Genomic DNA, 18,964 nt, shown 5'->3' on the forward strand with positions numbered 1-18,964 from the left:
GAAGAGAGAGACAGAGAGGAAGGAGGGGGGGGCGGGGGTGGAGAAGCAAATGGGCACTTCTCCTATGTGCCCTGGCCGGGAATCGAACCCAGGTCCCCCGCACGCCAGGCCGATGCTCTACCGCTGAGCCAACCGGCCAGGGCCGAGGCCTGTGGCTTCTTTCTGACACCTCCGTGATTTGTCTTTCTGTCATCTAGGCCCTGGGAACCAGCCCTGAACCCACATCCACTACTGAGGGTGGGTGAAGATGAGGGCTCTGTCCAGACCAGTGGTGGGGGCGGGCAGGAAGTCCCCCGCTTACCACCCCCAGGTCTTGCCCCCTGGGCCTGCAGAACTTCCTGGGTCTGTGAGCCCAGCTTCTCCCTTCCTGGAGGCTCACTCCTCCCTCCCTGATGGGACCCCCTGGCTCTGCTGGATTGTGCTGGTTTCCTGTAGAGCTCCTGAGTGTCTCCTGAGGATTCTGGGTGTCCACTGAGTAACGGAAATCTCGGCGAGGATGACAGTGACTCTGGCCTCAAGAAGGAATGATGGGTTTCTAGAGACCTGAGCTCGTCTGAGCGCTGCAAAGCATCCTTAGATGGCTTCCTTGCCTGGCTCGCTGGGGACGGGCAGGGGCTCAGGAGTGTGGGGGCGCCTCCCGCTCCTCTGGCTTCTCCTCTCAAACCATTGTCCAGTCTGATTCCACGCTTGGGGGAGAATGATTCTCAGAATGCCAAAGGGCAGAAAAGTCTGTCCCTGGCTGGGTGGCCGGCCTCTGCCTAGGGCTGGAGTTGGAGGACAAAGCCCCTCCACTCAGAAAGCAGGCGGCCTGAGAGGGAAGGTGAGCTCCCGGCACCCTCAGGGATGGCTCGGGGGCCCTGGGGAATGTGCAGAAGTCATCCCTTGGGTGTGAGGAGAGGGGATGAAAGCTAGCATTAACCTGGCACCTCTCTCATCCTTTGCTCTGCATGTTGACAAAGTCTGATCATGCATATGATATATTAGGACAGTTGAGCAAGTGTGCATGAGTGTCCTGGGGCGGCTCTAACAAATACCAACTGCTGGCCCTTCACACAGCAGAAACATATTCTGTCACAGTGTTGAAAGCCAGAGGTCTAAAACCAGGCGTCAGCAGGGCCCCGCTTCCTCCAGCGGCTCCAGGGAAGGATCCTTCCCGTCTCCTCTAGCTCTTGGTGTTGTTGCAAACTTTGCCTCCAGGTCCAGCGAGCCTGTCCATTCATGAGGACAAGGAAGGCCTCAAAGGAAGAAGGGGAGCATTGGAAGCTCTGCTATCACCCAGCTCTTGGCTCAGGCGCAAAGCCCTCTATTCTGTTTACGCTCTTACTCTGTTTGATTTGTTTCAGAGCATCTTATTTTATTTTTTTTTTATTATTTTTTGTGACAGAGACAGAGAGAGAGACAGAGAGAGGGACAGATAGAGACAGACAGGCAGAAAGGGAGAGAGATGGAAGCATCAATTCTTCATTGGGGCACCTTAGTTGTTCATTGATTGCTTTCTCATATGTGCCTTGACTGGGGGTGAGGGGCTCTAACAGAGCGAGTGACCCTTTGCTCAAGCCAGTGACCTTGGGCTCAGGCCAGTGACCTTGGGCTTCAGACCAACAACCTTTGGGCTCAAGCCAGGGACCATGGAGTCATGTCTATGATCCCACGCTCAAGTCAGTGACCCCTCTCTCAAGCTGGTGAGCTCACGCTCAAGCTGGAGACCTCGGGGTTTCGAACTTGGGTCCTCTGCATCCCAGTCTGATACTCTATCCACTGTGCCATCACCTGGTCAGGCCAGAGCATCTTATTTTATTATTTCCCATAGGCATACTATCTATCTCACTACTGATATGTCTCCAATAGTAAGTTCTCTGCTGGGTTCAGAGAAGACATTCAATATTTCTTGTTTGATAGATGGCCTCTTGGTCACCGCTGGTCCCAGTGACGGGATAAGCCCTGCCTCCTCCTGTGCCCTACCCCAAAGGAGGGCAGGCTTCCCCTCTGCTCAGTTCCTGGGTAGGGAGTATAAAGGGGCTCAGAGGGGACAGGAGCAGGATGCAGAGACACCTGGCGTGGTGAGGATGCTGCTCAAACCCCCGCCCTCTCCATTCCCGATCCCCAGGGTCCCTTTCCCGGATCTCCTCACCCTGGCTCTCCTCTCTTCCCCTGCAGATGCCGTGGCTGCTGCTCCTGACTCTCCCCTGCCTGGGGGGGCTCTTTGCCTGTGACCTCAGGTATGTCCTGACCCCCAAGCCTGCCCTGTATCCAAAGCCCTGACCTGGTCTCTCAGAGGCCAGCCCTGGGATTTGCTGGTGATCCCCATATGGGAGTGGCCCTCATATGGGGAGGGACTGAATGTAAGAGTCGTGCTGAGTTCTGGGCAGGGATGCCTGGGTCCATGATGGCTCCTCCTTTGCTTCCCCAGATACCGGGCCAGGCGCTAAACTGGTGGGCATCGTAGGGGGGCATGATGCCCCCGCTGGGAAGTGGCTAAAGCAGGTGAGCCCGTGGGTCAAGAACCTAACAACAAACATGTGGGAGCTCTCCTGTGGGGGCTCACTCATCCACCCCCAGTGGGTGCTGACAGCTGCCCACTGTATTCCAGGGTAAGGTCCGATCCTGCCAGCGCCCTGGGTGTGGTGGACAAGGTCAGGGGGACAGGATACGTGTTGCGAGCAGTTCCCGGGCTGGGTGGCTGCAGTTCTCCCACCAGGATTCAGCTTGTTAGAGTTCCCTTGCCCACCACGGAGGGGAGGCTCCTGGGCTCTGAGCGGGCAGCTCACTTCCTGCTCTTCTGCCGCAGTCTCTTAGAAACTTCTGGTTTTCTGTCCCCCAGGAAAAAGCCAGAGGCTCAGCACTTTAAGGTCCTAGTAGGACAAGTGAGACCCTCGGTCAACAGGGTGGTGGCTATGGTCATCCGTCATCTCAAGCATGACCTTACACTGAAAGGAAATGGTGGGGCGGATGTGACACTTCTCAAACTGAAGGACCCTGTGACACAGTCTAACCTAGTCAAGTGGATCATCCCCCCCCCCCCCCCCCCCCCCGCCAGCATCATTCATGGTCCTCTCAGGCTCAAAATGCTGGCTGACCGGCTGGGGCAATATTAGACCCTCAGGTAAGAATCCCAATGAGTTGGAGTGAGAGGAAGAGGCCCAGGGCAGGCTGGGTAGGGCCGCGCTGTACAGATGAGGCCCCGGCTGGGCTCCCTCCGGGTCTTCCTTGGCTGCAGGAGGCAGATGGCTCGAGAGGACTCTGTAAAGGAGCTGAAACCAGAGTAGCGAGAGCAAGGCCAGGCCACGGGCGTTACTTTGCCCTCCCTCTGCACCAGGCCCCATGTGCGCCCTTACGTGGGTCTCCCCTTGTTGTGGGTCCCATTATCCCTACAGTCTTGATGGTGGGATGGAAAACAAGGAGCGAAAGCTGGAGCGACTTGCTCAAGGATTCACTATTAAATAAGCAAAGTCAAATTTGATACTAGGTCTACCCACTCCACATTTCTTGGGAGAAAACACTTGCTATGATTTTTCCCAATAAAAATTTTTTGTGGGTAAAAAAAAAATTTCCTGTTTCTTTTTGGAGCTTGGTGCCCACAGTGTCAGCCTAAAGATTATCAGCCCATTGGCCTGGAATGAACCCAGAGAGTTGGGGCCCCCGGGGGGCGCTGAGGCTCAGCGCTGGTTCTCGAACCCATGACCTGTGACTGTAGGCCCCCTCAGGACCACAGGAGAACTTAGCTTCTCCTCACAGTGCAGCTGCCCGAGCCCCACAGTCTGCAGGAGGTGGAGGTCCCCATCGTGGGGAATGAGTTGTGTAAGCAGCAATATGACAAGATCAACATGTCGATCAAGGACGACATGCTGTGTGCGGGTCGCCAGGGCCGGGACTCCTGCCAGGTGAGCCACCCGACTGTGGCCTCCCTCCACTGCTCCTGACTGCAGGGATCCTGAGTACTGACCATCTGTCTCCTTTTCCCCGCAGGGTGACTCTGGGGGCCCTCTGGTCTGTCAATGGAAGGCCACCTGGCTCCAGGTAGGGGTGGTGAGCTGGGCGAAAAGCTGCGGACTACCCGGCTTTCCTGGAGTCTATGCCCGAGTGACATCCTTCTTGTTGTGGATCCAAAAATATTTCCCCCCACTCTCCCTGAGCCTGGGGCAAGGACAAGGATTCTGCCCACATGAGATAAAGACAGGCTCCCCAGGGTGTTTGTGGGACCCTCATGCTCCTTCCCCAACCATTGCACCCAGCATTTTCCTCCATCCCCGCTCTGAGACTCTCCTGCCCCCCATCCAGCCCCTTCAGTACCCTGTCTCTCCCCGAGAGGTGAAAGGGAGAGGAGCCCCGAGCCCTGAAGTGGGGTTGCAGGGAGCATTCTAGAGCTCCTGCCTCATACGCATTCTCTGTAGCTCATTAAATTGCGAAGAAAACAGGCTGGGGAGTAGGGGGTCACTCCCGCCGAGCTCTGCTTGCGCGTGCGCGTCTGCGGCCCCAGAACGTGTGACCGTGGCGTTTCTGTAAATGCCCGCGCTGCGGACTCCACGCCTTCTCGGGCTGCAGGATGCCAGGACGCTCCAAACCTGAGGCCGATACCTCCAGGACCTGGGAGCTAAGGGCGCTCCGCTGTCCTCATCTTTCAATAAAGCTGTTGGTTTAACTAAAAAATAAATAAATAAGTAAAACAGGCTCTTGACAGAGTGTACTTATTTGTGGGTGTGGCCAAAGCAGCGGGTGGGTGGGATGTTCCTAGTGTGGGTACCCAGGGTATGAATAGCGGATGGTGTGAGAAATAATAGCCAACTATGACTGCAGCATGGAAGAAGGCAACATGGGTGGGTTCTCTTGGCTGGGGTGGGGGACGAGTTTTCTGCCTGGGGTCTGAAATCACGACCTGGAGGACTGCTCCCAGACCTGCGCGGCATCAGACCGTCATCTTTCTTCCTTCAATCGCAGTCATGTGTAACTGATGTTTTGAATGACTTGTTTTGGCAGCATGAAAGCAGAAAGTATTGTTTTTCCATTGTGATTACTGCGCTTTCTGACCTGGCGCGCCTAATCCTCATTCTTCAATTTGATCAACTTCTTGGACCACATAAAGTATACAGCAGGGGTCCCCAAACTACGGCCCACGGGCCGCATGCGGCCCCCTGAGGCCATTTATCTGGCCCCCGCCGCACTTTCGGAAGGGGCACCTCTTTCATTGGTGGTCAGTGAGAGGAGCATAGTTCCCATTGAAATACTGGTCAGTTTATTAATTTAAATTTACTTCTTCTTTGTATTTGTTCCCGTTTTGGTTTTTTTACTTTAAAATAAGATATATGCAGTGTGCATAGGGATTTGTTCATAGTTTTTTTTTAATGTCCGGCCCTCCAATGGTCTGAGGGACAGTGAACTGGCCCCCTGTGTAAAAAGTTTGGGGACCCCTGGTATACAGTCTCACTCTAAGGGTGAAATAGTTCACCTGCTCCAACGCAGAAGGAACCTCAGTCTCTCATTCTGAGCTTCTCCTGAGCTGGGAGAACCTTCAGTCGGCCAGGAACAAGCCTAGTTTTCCCCTCCTTCCCATCCCAAGTTCTCGGCCATTCTCCTGGTGTTGGCGCCCCCTGCTGGAAGAGAACCATGCTGTATCATCTCTGTCCTCTGCAAAGCTCATCTCTTCTGATGGGTGGGACCGGGGGTTACAGTGGACAAGAAAAGCTCCCGTTTCAAATCTAGGAAGTGAGAACTCAGCTGTAAATCCCCTTCCTTCCCCCAGGCAGTGCTGTGCGTTGTTTCAGCTGAATTAAGATTTTGAAGGGATTGTTGGTGCACGGCTGTGGTGTGTTCCTGCCCCTGCAGGTTGGGGTCAGGACCCACAAGAGCCTTTGGAGCCTGATGCAGCCCTGTATCGTGAGTGAGGGGACTCTACACCCTTCGGAGACAGGTTGGTCCCGGGAAGCTGATTTCTAAAATGTGGTGGCAGCCTTTGAGATCCTTTAGTGATGGAGACGCCTGGCGCCTGAGGCCAGGGTGAAAACAGTCCTTCCTTCCGCTGACTGACTCGGGTGCCTGGGGGAAGGCCTGGACTCTAGAGTTAGGGAGAATGGAAGCTCCAGGGTGGGCGGATCGGGAGCTGCTTCCCCCATGTGCCCAGGACAGAAGTCTGGGTTTCCTGGGAGCCAGGACTTGAGCCAGGACTTCTCCAGGAAATCCTGTATCTGGGAAAATGAGGCCTGAGACTCAGCTGCAAGGCACCACGATGCAGATGGGTCCTCCTTGGGGGTCTGCTCTGCCCAGGGAGTGAGGGGGCCTGGCAGAAGCACAGCCTGGTGCTGCCTCTCTTGGTGTTCTGCCTAAGTGATTACCCCGTCAGTGGGGCCATGTTGATCGGTGGCTGCCAGGTGATCCACATATATGTAATTTTTTAAAAAAATTTATTTATTTATTTATTTTTTACAGGGACAGAGAGTGAGTCAGAGAGAGGGATAGACAGGGACGGAGAGAGATGAGAAGCATCAATCTTTAGTTTTTCATTGCGCGTTGCAACACCTTAGTTGTTCATTGATTGCTTTCTCATATGTGCCTTGACCGCGGGCCTTCAGCAGACTGAGTAACCCCTTGCTGGAGCTTTGCAGAGGACAGTGACCTTAGGTTCAAGCTGATGGGCTTTTGCTCAAACTAGATTAGCCCACGCTCAAGCTGGCGATCTCGGGGTCTCGAACCTGGGTCCTCTGCATCTCAGTCCGAGGCTCTATCCACTGCGCCACCACCTGGTCAGGCTCCACATATATGTATATCTAGTTCATCCCCTGCCTGACAGGAGGGGTGTTGGTGTTTTCGCCTCGCCACTGGGTTCCGTGGGATTGTAAATCCCTTTGTAGCCAGTGAAAGGGCTTTTCTCCAGTGGTGAGGGGTGTAGTCAGATAGTTAGTGTTTTCAGAATTAAGAATGAAGGTTTGGCCCTGGCCGGTTAGCCTGGTGTATGGATGTCCCAGGTTCGATTCCTGATCAGGTCACACATGAGAAGTGATCATCTGCTTCTCTCCCCTGCCTTCTCCCTCTTCTCTCCCTCTTCCCCTCCCGCAGCCAGTGGCCTGATTGGTTAGAGCATCCATCACGGGCACTGAGGATAGCTTGGTTGGTCCCAGTGGCAGCCTCAGGTACTAAAAATAGCTCAGTTGATTCTAGCATCAGCCCCAGACAGGGGTTGCTGAGTGTATCCCAGTTGGGGCGCAATCGGGAGTCTGTCTCACTATCTTCTCTCCTCTTAAAAAAAAAAAGAGGATCTGAGCAATTCAGGGGCCAGAGCCTCCAAGGGAGGGAAAAGAGACCTAGGAACTTGTGTTGTGGAAGGGCTGGGGCTAGACAAACCTGAGCCTGGAGCTGTGTCTGCAGGCATGGCCACAAGGTGGAGCCACAGGGCTTTCTTTCCTGAGGAGGGGCAAAGGGCTTCTATCCCCTGGGAAGGCTCTGGGAAGTGTCCTTGGGACGAGGCCTTTTGCGAGGGGTCTGAGGGTTAGGAAAAGAAGACAGTCTGTGACGAAGGTCATAAAGCAGGATATGCTGATCTGAGCATGTCCAGGTGCACTGACCCCATGCCAGCAAAGGCCCGCAGCAAACCCTATATCTAACACCCCTTCCTGCCGCTCTCTGCTGATGCCACCAGGGTCTCAGCCTGTCTGTTTTGCAGATGCATAAATAAACTTTTTATAAAACTCATCAGGCCTTGTGCGTCCCTCCTTCGGCCAACCTAACAGCGGCCCCTCCTTGCTCCTTCCAGATGCCGAATCTGCTGGTGCTGGTGCTGGCGCTGCCCCTCCTGCTGGGCCTGGTCCACACGGCCCCTGGTGAGTCCCGACCCCGGCCAGCCCTGCCCCTGCCCCTCACGCCATTCCCGCAGCCCCCAGGATGGATGAGTAGATTCACAGAAGCCCAGAGGCCGGGCTGGGTCTGGTCCTGGGGATGCTTCCTGCTCCAGCCCCAGGCCAGGCCCTGGAGCGAGTGGGCATCATGGGGGGGCAGGCTCCCCATTGCCTGAGACATTGCTGCTGCTGTCACTTAGGTCACCTCTCTTGATTGGGGTGCAAGCGTAGGCACCGTATGGAGGCTTGGGGCACATGAGGCATCCCCCAGGATCTCCACCACACCCGCCTTCGGGAGCAAACTGCTGTGTGAGCGGGAGGAGGGTTGGGAGGAAGGGGAGATGAGCAGGGCTGGTGGAGGTGGGCTGGGCGGGGCCCAGGAGCAAGCCAGAGGGCACAGTGCAGGCGACTGAGGCACCCTGGAGGGGCGGGACGAGGGTTGGGAGGAAGGGGAGATGAGCAGGGCTGGTGGAGGTGGGCTGGGCGGGGCCCAGGAGCAAGCCAGAGGGCACAGTGCAGGCAACTGAGGCACCCTGGAGGAGTTTCTCCTGGGTGGAGCCATGGTTGCAGGAGGCCAGCCTAGGAGTGACAGTCCAGAAATTAGGAAGGGAGAGGGGGAGCCACCAGTTTGAGCGACTCCCAGCACTCCAGACCTGTGTACGCAGACAGCCATCTGTCACCTGCCACACTCCCAAGGAGCACCTCTTTTATAGATGAAATCTGCTGTGAGCTTCAGGAAGATCTGCTCGCTGGCCTGGGATCACACAGCCGGAAAGAGCAACTGCAGGCTTCATCAATACCTATTAGCTGAAGGTCTGCGTGCTCCTAAGCTTAGCCACAGTAAATTACTGTTTTTCTGGGAGAAAAATGGATTGGTGCCCTGATATGTCAAGACAAATATCTTTAGGAGAACATCTCCATAATTAAAAAAATTATTTTGAATCAGTTTTATTGAGGTGTATCTTACAGACACACAAATTAAATTTCTCCCATTTTGAGCCCACAGTTTGAGTTGGACAAATGCATGCAGTCATGTAACCACTACCATAGGAAAATGACACAATATTTCACCATCCCTTTGCAACCAATAGCGCTGCACGCACCAGCTGGGAAGGAGTCAGGGAAGACGGAGGAGTGAGGGCAGGTGGAGGAGGAGCTGAGACCCAGGCTGTATCACAGCCCCCCTGTTCCTTCTGCACACCCCGACAGGAGGGTTTATCACCTCCCTTCGCCCCATGTGGACCCAGTAGTCCAGGCAGCTGTCTCAGGTGCACACAGTGGGACCATAGCAGGACCAGTCCCAGCGTCAGACATCATGGCTGCAAACCTGAGCCTTCTCTCCTCACCTAGGCCAAGGTGCTGCCCCTCCAGGAAGCTCTCCCTAGTTCCTCTGGGCACATTGGCCCCTCTCCTCAGTCCTCCAAGAGCCTGGTCTTGAGGGTTCCTCAGACGGGTCCCAGCTCACGGCCCAGACTGAGCCCAGCAGAGACAGCTCAGGCCCTGTGACTTGACTCTCCCCAACCGCCCTCCCCAATGTCCCTGTCCTCTGAACCATGCCTGGTCCCATGGTCTCCAACACAGAACCCACAGGTCTCTACCACACATCAGACGGGCACAGCACCAGCTGCCCAGCCCGGGACAGCCCTTTCTAACCGTCCTCTGTCGTGCCGGAGCCTGATGACTGAGCTGATTCGGGGCCCTGGGAGGGGCTGGGGCTTTTCTGCCGCCCCCCACTCCCTTCCTGGCTCCATATCATGGGCCCGATGGGAGAGTCCTCTCTTAGACGTGGGGAGACTGAACCATCGGAACGGAGCACCTTGGGCCACGGACTTGTCTCCGTCCAGCCAGCACCCAACCCAGAGCCTCGCTCAGAAATGAGTGCCACGTTCGCTCCGGTGATGACGAGGGCTGACAGTGGCACCGCCTCTGTGAGTGGGGTCTGTGCTGAAGCTGTGACGGTCACACCGCTGGGAGGCGCCCCTGGGGAAGGGGGACTGCGCTTTCCAGCTCAGGAGCGGTGTTGGAGCCCATGCCAGCACTCGCAGGTTCTAGAAGGCCTGATGGCACCCAGAGTGGGGGTGGGGGCGGGGACAAGTCCAGAGGAGTCCCGGATCTCTGCCTCCCGGGCCCCCAGTGCCTTCCCGGGTCCCGCAGGAGGGGAGATGCCCTCACCTGTCCCCCCCATTCAACTACAGCATTGAGAACCCCTTCCCCTACCGTGGCTCCACGCAGAACCCTCCACACCCCCAGGGATCCAGTCCTGCTCTCGAGCCAAAGTCTCGGCACCATCTCGGTGGTCCCGTCCATGACACTGTGTCTGGATTCGCTTCTGTACCCATATCACAGGTGAACACGGAGGGGTGTCATGCCCCCCTCTCCTGTCCCTGTGGGGACGGGTCGCCAGCAGCCCAAGGGACATGGGCCTACATGGGGGCTCCTCAAGAGGACCTCTGAGGGCACAGGGGGTGGGCTGTCTCCCTCACAGCCCCACTGACCCAACGGAAGGCCAGCTTGATACCCACCTCCCATAAGCCAACACCTATCTGTCACTTATCACTGGCTGAGTTCCTTGAGATCCCAGGGCCAGACCAAGGGGGGCCAGGGACACCAGCATCTTCCCGGGTCTGGGGGATCTCAGCCTCAGGCCCCGCCCACTTACCTTCCTTACACCGCCCCCTCCCAGAGGAGCCTGTGGCTTGTCCCTCAGCGTCCCCCAGCACAACCAGCACTTAGAAAGGTGTCAATGTGCTTGTATAAGGTTAGCAATCCAAGGGGGTCGCCCCACTGACCACAGCAGGGAGAGCTCGGGGCGAGTGGGGGCAGAGGCCCTTCCCTGCTGGGTCTGCAGAGTCTGCCCCGGGGAGTCTGTGCCCAGGAGACTGCCTGACACGCACAGCAGCCTGAGGCAGAAAACCAACAGTGCCCCGAGCGTGACAGGGAAGCTCGCCCTGTGACCGGGACGTCCAAGAGGGTGGATGGCGGGTGTCCTTCCCCAATGCAGCCACAGGAAAACGCCACAACATGGTTCTCAAACGGGACTCTCAAAAGTGTTGCTTTTGATCAGTCGCACAAATGTAAAAGTTGGGCAGATGCATGACTTCCATATGTATGTCCAGAGTAGCCTGAGAGGCTGGGGACAGAGCTGTGGAAGGAGGAGGGGAAGGCACCGTGTGGTTGGAGGGAACAGGGTGTGGGGGCCAAGGCTAATACTGTGACCCCACTGATGGGTACCTGGGTGCCCCTAGCATGGTCTAAGCGTTCTCTTGCATTCTGCGTCCTGACTACATGTGGCTGCTCACCGGAGACACAAACTCCAGGCACCAGGGGCTGGGACGGGGCTGTCCCCACAGCAATGCCCAGTGCTCAGGGCCAGAGGGATCCCACAGTGACAGTGGCTGTGCGGCTGCCCTGGACACCCTTTCCCCTCAGTGACACCCACAGCTAGAAACACGGCCACAAACACGTGTGCTCTCCATGCATTTTAGTGAGGGTCAGTGCCCAGTGCCTACACCCTGGGCTGAGGGTGGGGGACAGCTCAGGGCAGGGAACAGGGACGGTGGAGGTGGACACCTGGGCAGGAAGCAGTGGTCTGGGTTCCCCACAGACCCAGGGATGGGCTCAGGGCTCCTCAGGGACGTACTGGCGGATCCAGTCCAGGTAGTGGGTGACACGGGTGTAGATGCCAGGCCGATTGGGCTGGGCACAGCCTTCGCCCCAGCTGACCACACCGGCCTGCATCCAGGTGCCATTGACCTTGCAGACCAGGGGCCCTCCGGAGTCACCCTGGGGAGGAAAGGGGCCAGCAGTGACTAGAGAGGCTGGGGTCAGGGGGAATGGGGACTTTGGGGAGGACGTGGACCCACCTGGCAAGAGTCCTTCTTCGTGTTCCCAGCACACATCATGTCGTCATGGACAATCTGGATGTTGTCTCCCGTGTACAGGTCAGTGTGGTATTTCGTGTCACAAACACTGTTTTCTACAATGGGGACCTTGACCTGCTGCAGGGGGTATGGTGGAGGTAGGGACTCTGGGGGCGAGAGGATAGCAATCGGTGTCAGTGGGGAGGTGGTCACTGCCCTGAGCATCTGTTGGGACCCTGTGCCCGAGACGGAACCCCAGAGCTGGGTCATGAGTGTGACCGGCCCCCACTCCCCTGTGCTCTCCACCTGTCCCTGACACTTACCTCCATTGTCCACATCACCCCAGCCTGTCACCCAGCATGGGGTCTCTGGAGGGAAGGTCTCTGAGGCAGGGGGCAGAGTGACCAGCTGGATGCTATCAGAAAGGCTCACAGGGTCCTTGAGCTCCAGCAGGGCGATGTCTGCCCCGTTCTGGGCTGTGTAGTAGTTGGGGTGCGGGATGATCCGGTTGATGGGCAGCAGCTTGTCTTGGTAATAGAGGTGCTGCTCCCGCAGCTGCACCCTCAGGATTGCAGAATTCATAGTTTTCCTGGAGAGAAGGGACACCTCCTCAGGGGGCTGAGCTGCCTCCTGGACACCCAGGAGCGAGGGTTGAGCCCCAGGTCCACCCCCACCCACCAGGCCCATGAACACTCACGGTCCAACGCAGTGCGCAGCCGTCAGCACCCACTGGGGGTGGATGAGGGAGCCCCCGCAGAAGTGCATCCAGTACTGGAGTTTGAGTCTCAGGCTCACCTGCCAGGGCCACTTGCACTCAGGGGCCTCCTGCCCCCCCACGATGCCCACTCGCTCCAGGGCCTGGCCTGGGGCTGGGGCAGGAAGCACTGTCAAGAGCGGACCCAGCCCGGCCTCTGGGATTTTGTGAATCTCCCCACCCATCATGGGGGCTGTGGGAATGGGGTGAGGGGCAGGGCCAGGGCTGGCCGGGGTCGGGACTCACCAGGGGCCGTGTGGACCAGGCCCAGCAGGAGGGGCAGCGCCAGCACCAGCACCAGCAGATTCGGCATCTGGAAGGAGCAAGGAGGGGCCGCATGACGAGGCTGGGGGCTGGGCCAGGCTGGGGTCTACCCGGTGTGGGGTGCCGATGGAGTTGAAAACCCTGGGATCAGGGGTCTGTTCAGGCTGGAGTTCTGAGGTCTTGCTGCTTTAGATCTGAGGGTCAGCTGCTAGTGCACTAACACCTAGTTTGGGGGTCTGGTGGGGGGTGCTTACCTCGGCTGGTTCCTGCTGCTTTGCGCCACGTACTCTCCCCTCCCCTTTTATCCTTCCAGACCAGGAGGGGTCAGAGGAGGGGTGCTCAGTCTTCCAATCCAGAGTGCAGGAAGTGGATAAATCAGACAAAGGCTACCATGTGACATAGGCCCTCACTATCCAACTACCCATCTGGGGATCCACAGATCCACATGGGTGGGATTGCAGCCGCATAGAGGTCAACCACCTCCTCTTTTGATGGGTCTTGGCTTCCTAGGTTCTGGGGGCTGAGATGTCTAATCCAGCCTGGTTTGGGCTGGCGGGAGAGGCGCTCTAGTATCTATAACGTGCCTTCCAGCGCCCTCTGCGTATCTGGGCTCCCCGGCTCTCCATGGACTAGGAAGTGGATATTGGAGCATACCTCTCTCTGTCACCCAGCTAATCACTGGAGCTTGGACAGCCCCCCTTCCAGTTGCTGGGAGTTAACTCCTCTCTGCCAGGTGGTCAGGGCTCCCCCAGGAGGCCTTCAGGCACGGTTGCACCAAGGGACAATTGTGCTGTCCCGACTCTGTAGTCAGCCATTCCCTCCCATCCTGTTTCTCCAAGAGGCATCCTTGTCTGTGGGCCACCCTCAAAGAAACAGGGAGGTCACAGGTTCGGTCCCTGGTCAGGGTACGTTCAAGAATAAACCAACGAATGCCTGAATAAGTGAAACAGCAAATCAATTTTCTCTTTCTCTCTTTCCCTTCCTCTGTGTCTAAAATAAATAAATAAATTTTTAAAAAATTTTGTTTTAACTATAAAGCATCTAGGAGAAACCATAGTACAAAATCTTTACAACCTTGAAGGAGGCAGAGGGGATTCAAAAGAGAATTGATAAATAGGACTGCATGAAAATGTAAAGCTTACACTCAGCCCTGGCTGGTTAGCTCAGCTGGTTCAGAGGGTTGAGGGTTCCATCCCCGGTCAGGGCACACGTAGGAAGCAACCAATGAGTGGAAGAAGTGAAGGCTTCCTTTCCCACTCTCTCTCCCTTCGTCCCTCTGTCTCTAGCAATAAGACTTATCTATCTATCTATCTATCTATCTATCTATCTATCTATCTATTTATTTATTTTAGAGAGGAGAGAGAGAGAGAGAGAAGGGGAGAGGAGCAGGAAGCATCAACTCCCATATGTGCCTTGACCAGGCAAGCCCAGGTTTCAAACTAGTGACCTCAGCGTTCTAGGTCGATGCTTTATCCACCACATCACCACAGGTCAGGCCCTATCAATAATTTTTTTTTTTAAATTAAGCCCTGGCTGGATAGTTCAGTTGGGTGGAACGTGTCAGTCAGGGCACATATAGGAGCAGCTCAATGTTCCTGTCTCTCTCTCCCTGCCTCTCTAAAAAAAAAGTTCTTTTTAAACCTACACTTTGAATGATATTGTTAAAATGATAAAAGTACAATCCATGCACTGAGACAAAAGTATTTGCAATAAATGTATCTGGCCAAGGACATGTATCTGAATTTAAGAAGGAAAGGAGTGAGGGAGGAAGAGAGGGAGGGAGGGAGGGAAGAAAAGAACTGTTACAACTAAGAAGACATCCACCTTCATTAAAAAGTAGACAAGTTTTGTTTTGTTTTTTTGTATTTTTCTGAAGCTGGAAACGGGGAGAGACAGTCAGACAGACTCCCGCATGCGCCCGACTGGGATCCACCCGGCACGCCCACCAGGGGGCGACACTCTGCCCACCAGGGGGTGATGCTCTGCCCCTCCGGGGCGTCGCTCTGTTGCGACCAGAGCCACTCTAGTGCCTGGGGCAGAGGCCAAGGAGCCATCCCCAGCGCCTGGGCCATCTTTGCTCCAATGGAGCCTTGGCTGCGGGAGGGGAAGAGAGAGACAGAGAAGAAGGAGAGGGGGAGGGGTGGAGAAGCAGATGGGCGCTTCTCCTGTGTGCCCTGGCCAGGAATTGAACCCGGGACTTCTGCACGCCAGGCCGACGCTCTACCACTGAGCCAACCGGCCAGGGCCAAAAAATAGACAAGTTTTTGTCCATAGTTTATCAGAGAAGCTGTTCAAATGACCAAGAAGCACATGACAAGATGCTCGTCCTGCTCACTCATCAGAAGACTGTAGACTAGAAGGGACACTGCTACCCCCCCCCCCCAGAAAGGCTCGAGTTCCAGGCTCCTCCCACTCTTCTCCCTTCCTCTCCCTCCCTGTCCTCTGAACCTGACAATCCAAAGCCTGGACTGGGCACGTCAGGTGTCTGCTGGGGAGTGGTGCTGGGCAACACGCTGGCCCAAGCGGGGGTCAGAGTCCACTGTGGGGAGGAAATTGAGCAGAAAAGCCAGTGAGTTAAGGATGGGAACCAGGTCTCACATGCCAGGGAAGGCAGGCCAATATGAAAAGGGAGAAACTGGAATAAACTCTGGTTTGGAATTAGAGAAAGCTTGTGTTTCAATATAAATATAGACTATAGAAGTGGTGTGTGTGTGTGTGTGTGTGTATGACTGTGCATGTGTGTGCTTGTGTGTACATGCGTGTTCATGTCTATATACTGTGCACACACAAATGAGTGTGTGCGTGCACATGTGTGTATGCATGTGTATGCTCATGCCTATCACTGTGAGTGTGCACGAGTGCTCATGTATACATGAGCATGCACCTGTGTGAGTGTGTGTGTGAGTGCATGTGTGTGAGTGTGTGTGTGCACATATGTACATTCTCTGGCTCTGTCCCAGAGCAATCAGCAGAACTTTACCTGGATCCTGGGTCTGAGTGCCATCTGCCCCTGACAGGAGCCGGACCCCCTGGAGAAGCAACTAGGGCTGAACATGGAGGCGCCGGGAATAACCTTGTACAAGGCAACCCCAGACTCTGACAGTGATGTGCCCAGCAGCTTTCTCTGTAACAGCCCAAAGAGGAAACAACCAGAAGCCCCCCAACAGGCGAATGCAGAAACACACCGTGGTCCATTCCGGCAGGGGGCTACCACCTGGAGATAAAAAGAAACACAAATGCAGAAGGTGACCAAACATCTGCCTGGACTACAAATGTGAGAAACAAGCTCCCTGGAGGGGTGCAGACAGAAGGGGCTGGCCTACAGCCCCTTGGGAATGAGTGGCCGCTGTCAGACTAAAAGCACGGAGCCTACACTTGTTACCGGAACAAGCTGGGGTTCGAGTCGCCCATCACTGCAGAGCCGATCACGGAGATGAGAGCCGAGTGGTGTAAGAGTGTCTTTAATCAAACTGCCAGCCACCTGAGAAGGCAGGGGCCTCAGCGCATCCAAAGCCTGCCTCACCGGTCTTGGCTGACTGGCCTGCATGTATATTTTGGGGAGGTTAGTGATTTATCACAGAGCATGCAGTCAGTCCCATAGCAGTGCAGGAGGAGCGAGACGGGTCCGCTGGAGAGCCTTCCTGGAACGTCCTCCTGATGTTGGCTCAGGTCTATCTGGTGTCCTTGCTGTTACCTCTGGAACAGCAGGGGTTGTGGTGCATCCAGGAGCTTTCTGCAAGAGAACTCTCTGGTTTTTTAGGCAACAAAGTAAAAATTAAAGTTTGTGGACTAAGCTTCTAGTTATCTACAGTGCCTTAACTCCTTACAGGAAATTCTGTGACTGAGCCCTTACAGGAAATTCTTTTCATTTAACCCCTTACACCCACAGCATAGTGGTCTGGTTAATAAAGTTAATTCCCCTAGGGGCGCAGGGTGACAATCCGTTAGGTACCCTGGAAGTGAGCAATGAAGTCAGTGGATGGAGGGCGTTGGGCGCTGGGTCCTCCCTTTTCGGTGGGAGGTTGCAGTCAAGCATGGGAGGAGGTGAGAGCGATCCCTGTGCTGATGGGTTAGAACGGGAGACACAAATTTGAAGTTGTGTTTAACTTAACATAGATACAGACGGCTACATGATGACATGTATACAGATGCGTCTATACACTAGTTAGTCCACACACATTTCTTCATGCTTTTTAAATTTTTTTATTGCTTTTAGAGAGAGAGGGAGATAGAGAGAAGAGAGAAAAACATCAATTTGTTGTTCCACTTATTTATACACCCGTTGGTTGATGCATAAATGATTCTTGTATGAGCCCTGACCAGGGATCGAACCCGCAACCAACTGAGCTACCCAGCCAGGGCCTACATTTTATTGTTCTGTCTGCTGAAAGCCTTAGAGGCAAGGACACCTCAAGAGCAACCGGCACACCAGTGCCCAGACTGGGGTTTCCAACAGCATCTCCAAAAAAAAAAAAAAAAAAAAGAACCAGGTCCTTTGGAGAAATGGCTGATTCTAGGACTGAGGCCAGAAATATTCAAGATGAGCCAGGAGTCTGAGAAACCGTCACAGCCCAGAGAAGACTAAAGTGACGAGATGATTAGATGTCATATGGGGCCTGGATGGGATCCTAAGACAGAAAAAAAAAAAAAATTAGGAAAAAAATAAGGACATCCGAATAAAACAGGGTGGGTCATTAATTCTAACAAATAAATCATACTATTATAAGCTGTTAATAATAATAACAGAGGAAACTAGGTGCAGGGTATAAGTTTGTTCTAAAATTAAAAAGTACATTAACAGTTTTTTCAGAAATACAGTTCCAGGCCCACTGAGCCTGGCAGAGACAGCTCAGACACCATGGCTAGAGTTTCTGTGCCAACCCGCCCTCCCCAGTGTCCCTGTCCCGTCACTTACCCCGGGTCCTGTGACCTCCACCACAGATCAGATGGCAGAGCACCAGCTGTTCCACCGGGGTCAGCCCTTCCTAACCGTCCTCTGTCCTGCCGGAGCCTGATGCCTGAGCTGATAAGGGGCCCCGGGAGGGGCTGGGGCTTTCCTGTGCCCCCTAGCATGAGCTCACAGGCTGAGGGGGTCAGTGATCCCCCCTTAGATACGGGGGACTGAGACATGGGGAGGGGTTTGCTTCATGATCCACAAGGGCGAGGCTTCTCAGGGCACCAACTCACCTCTTTCCCGCCAACACCCAGCCGAGAGCTTTGGCTCACTAGTGGGTGTTCACATTTGCCCTGATGATGACTAAGGGTGACAATACACCACCTGTCCAGGCCCCAGAGACCTGATGTTGCCCGGTCTGAGGGGCCAGGGTGGGTCTGCATGGACACAGGTCATCTGCCTGCTGGACTACCCAGTATCATCCCTAGGTCCTCACAGGAAGGGAGTTCAGGGCCCTTATCTGTTGGGCCTCAATTAGTCTCCAGCATTGGGGGCCCCTCTCCCTACCTGCAGCCCACTGTGCCCAAGGAAGGCAACAGAACGGCCCTTCCAAGATGCCCTCAGCCTAACCCCTACACCTGTGACGAGAGAGCTCAGAGTATAAAAAGCCTTTTTCAGACATGATTGAGCTGATGGCCCCGAGATGTGAGATTTTCCAAAGTTAAGCAGGTGGACCAAATGTCTTCACAGGAGTCCTTAAGATCACAGAGTCTTCCCCGGCTGTGGCCAGGGGGTGTGACGATGGGAGCTGGGAGCATCAGAGAGATGCTCGTGGCTGCCTCTGGAGATGGAGGACGGGCCAGGAGCTGAGGAATTTGGGGGGCCTCTAGACACTGGAAAGGGGCCAGGGAACTGAGTCTCTCCTGGAGCTTCCAGGAGGAATGCAGCCCTGTCCACACCTGGATTTTAGCCCCGTGAGATCCATGTCATATCTCTGACCTGAGCACATAAAATAAATGTGTCGTTATACCACCAAGTTTGTGGTCATTTCAAACCCAGGTGATTTCCCTTGTAAATTTATCAAACATTTAAGGAAGAAATCATGCTAAATCTACATAATCTATTTCAGAAAATAGAAAGGGAAGGAGGGAAACTCATTTTTATAAGGTCAGGATTACCCTGACACCAAAATTAGTCAAAGGCACTACAAAAGGCGGGGGAACTACGTACCAATACCCTTCATCAACATAGACACAAGAATCCTCCAAAAAATATTAGCAAATTGAATCTAGAGATATATAAGGGATCCAGATACGACATCATGACCAAGAGAAGTTTGAATAAGAAAACCAAAGACATTGTAAGAAAA

General features: G+C 54.8%; 2 protein-coding genes and 1 long non-coding RNA gene across 3 annotated transcripts in view; 2 read left to right on the forward strand and 1 right to left on the reverse strand.

The window, feature by feature from the left end:
• The first annotated feature begins 1,835 nt into the window (after nt 1-1,835).
• Nucleotides 1,836-4,362, forward strand: LOC136404348 (mastin-like). Its single transcript, XM_066383666.1, is given in 8 exon segments — nt 1,836-1,847; nt 2,158-2,193; nt 2,195-2,219; nt 2,411-2,591; nt 2,822-3,008; nt 3,010-3,103; nt 3,736-3,881; nt 3,967-4,362. Coding segments are annotated over 8 exon segments (1,077 nt in total).
• A 1,448-nt stretch (nt 4,363-5,810) lies between these two features.
• On the forward strand, nt 5,811-7,985 carry LOC136402563 (uncharacterized). Its single transcript, XR_010750989.1, has 3 exons — nt 5,811-5,905; nt 7,742-7,808; nt 7,940-7,985. It is a non-coding gene; the product is annotated as an uncharacterized lncRNA (long non-coding RNA).
• A 3,302-nt stretch (nt 7,986-11,287) lies between these two features.
• LOC136403804 (tryptase beta-2-like) overlaps nt 11,288-18,964 on the reverse strand; it is a 285,803-nt gene continuing 278,126 nt past the window's right edge. The window contains exons 2-6 of the mRNA XM_066383009.1: nt 12,684-12,752; nt 12,381-12,552; nt 12,007-12,272; nt 11,687-11,850; nt 11,288-11,606 (exon numbers count right to left, since the gene is read on the reverse strand). Of these exons, the coding sequence (XP_066239106.1) occupies nt 11,442-11,606; nt 11,687-11,850; nt 12,007-12,272; nt 12,381-12,552; nt 12,684-12,750 (834 nt within the window). The 5' untranslated portion in view covers nt 12,751-12,752 and the 3' untranslated portion in view covers nt 11,288-11,441. The remainder of the gene's footprint in view (nt 11,607-11,686; nt 11,851-12,006; nt 12,273-12,380; nt 12,553-12,683; nt 12,753-18,964) is intronic.

This window comes from Saccopteryx leptura, chromosome 4, assembly GCF_036850995.1.
Source record: "Saccopteryx leptura isolate mSacLep1 chromosome 4, mSacLep1_pri_phased_curated, whole genome shotgun sequence".
Taxonomy (NCBI): Eukaryota; Metazoa; Chordata; class Mammalia; order Chiroptera; family Emballonuridae; genus Saccopteryx; species Saccopteryx leptura.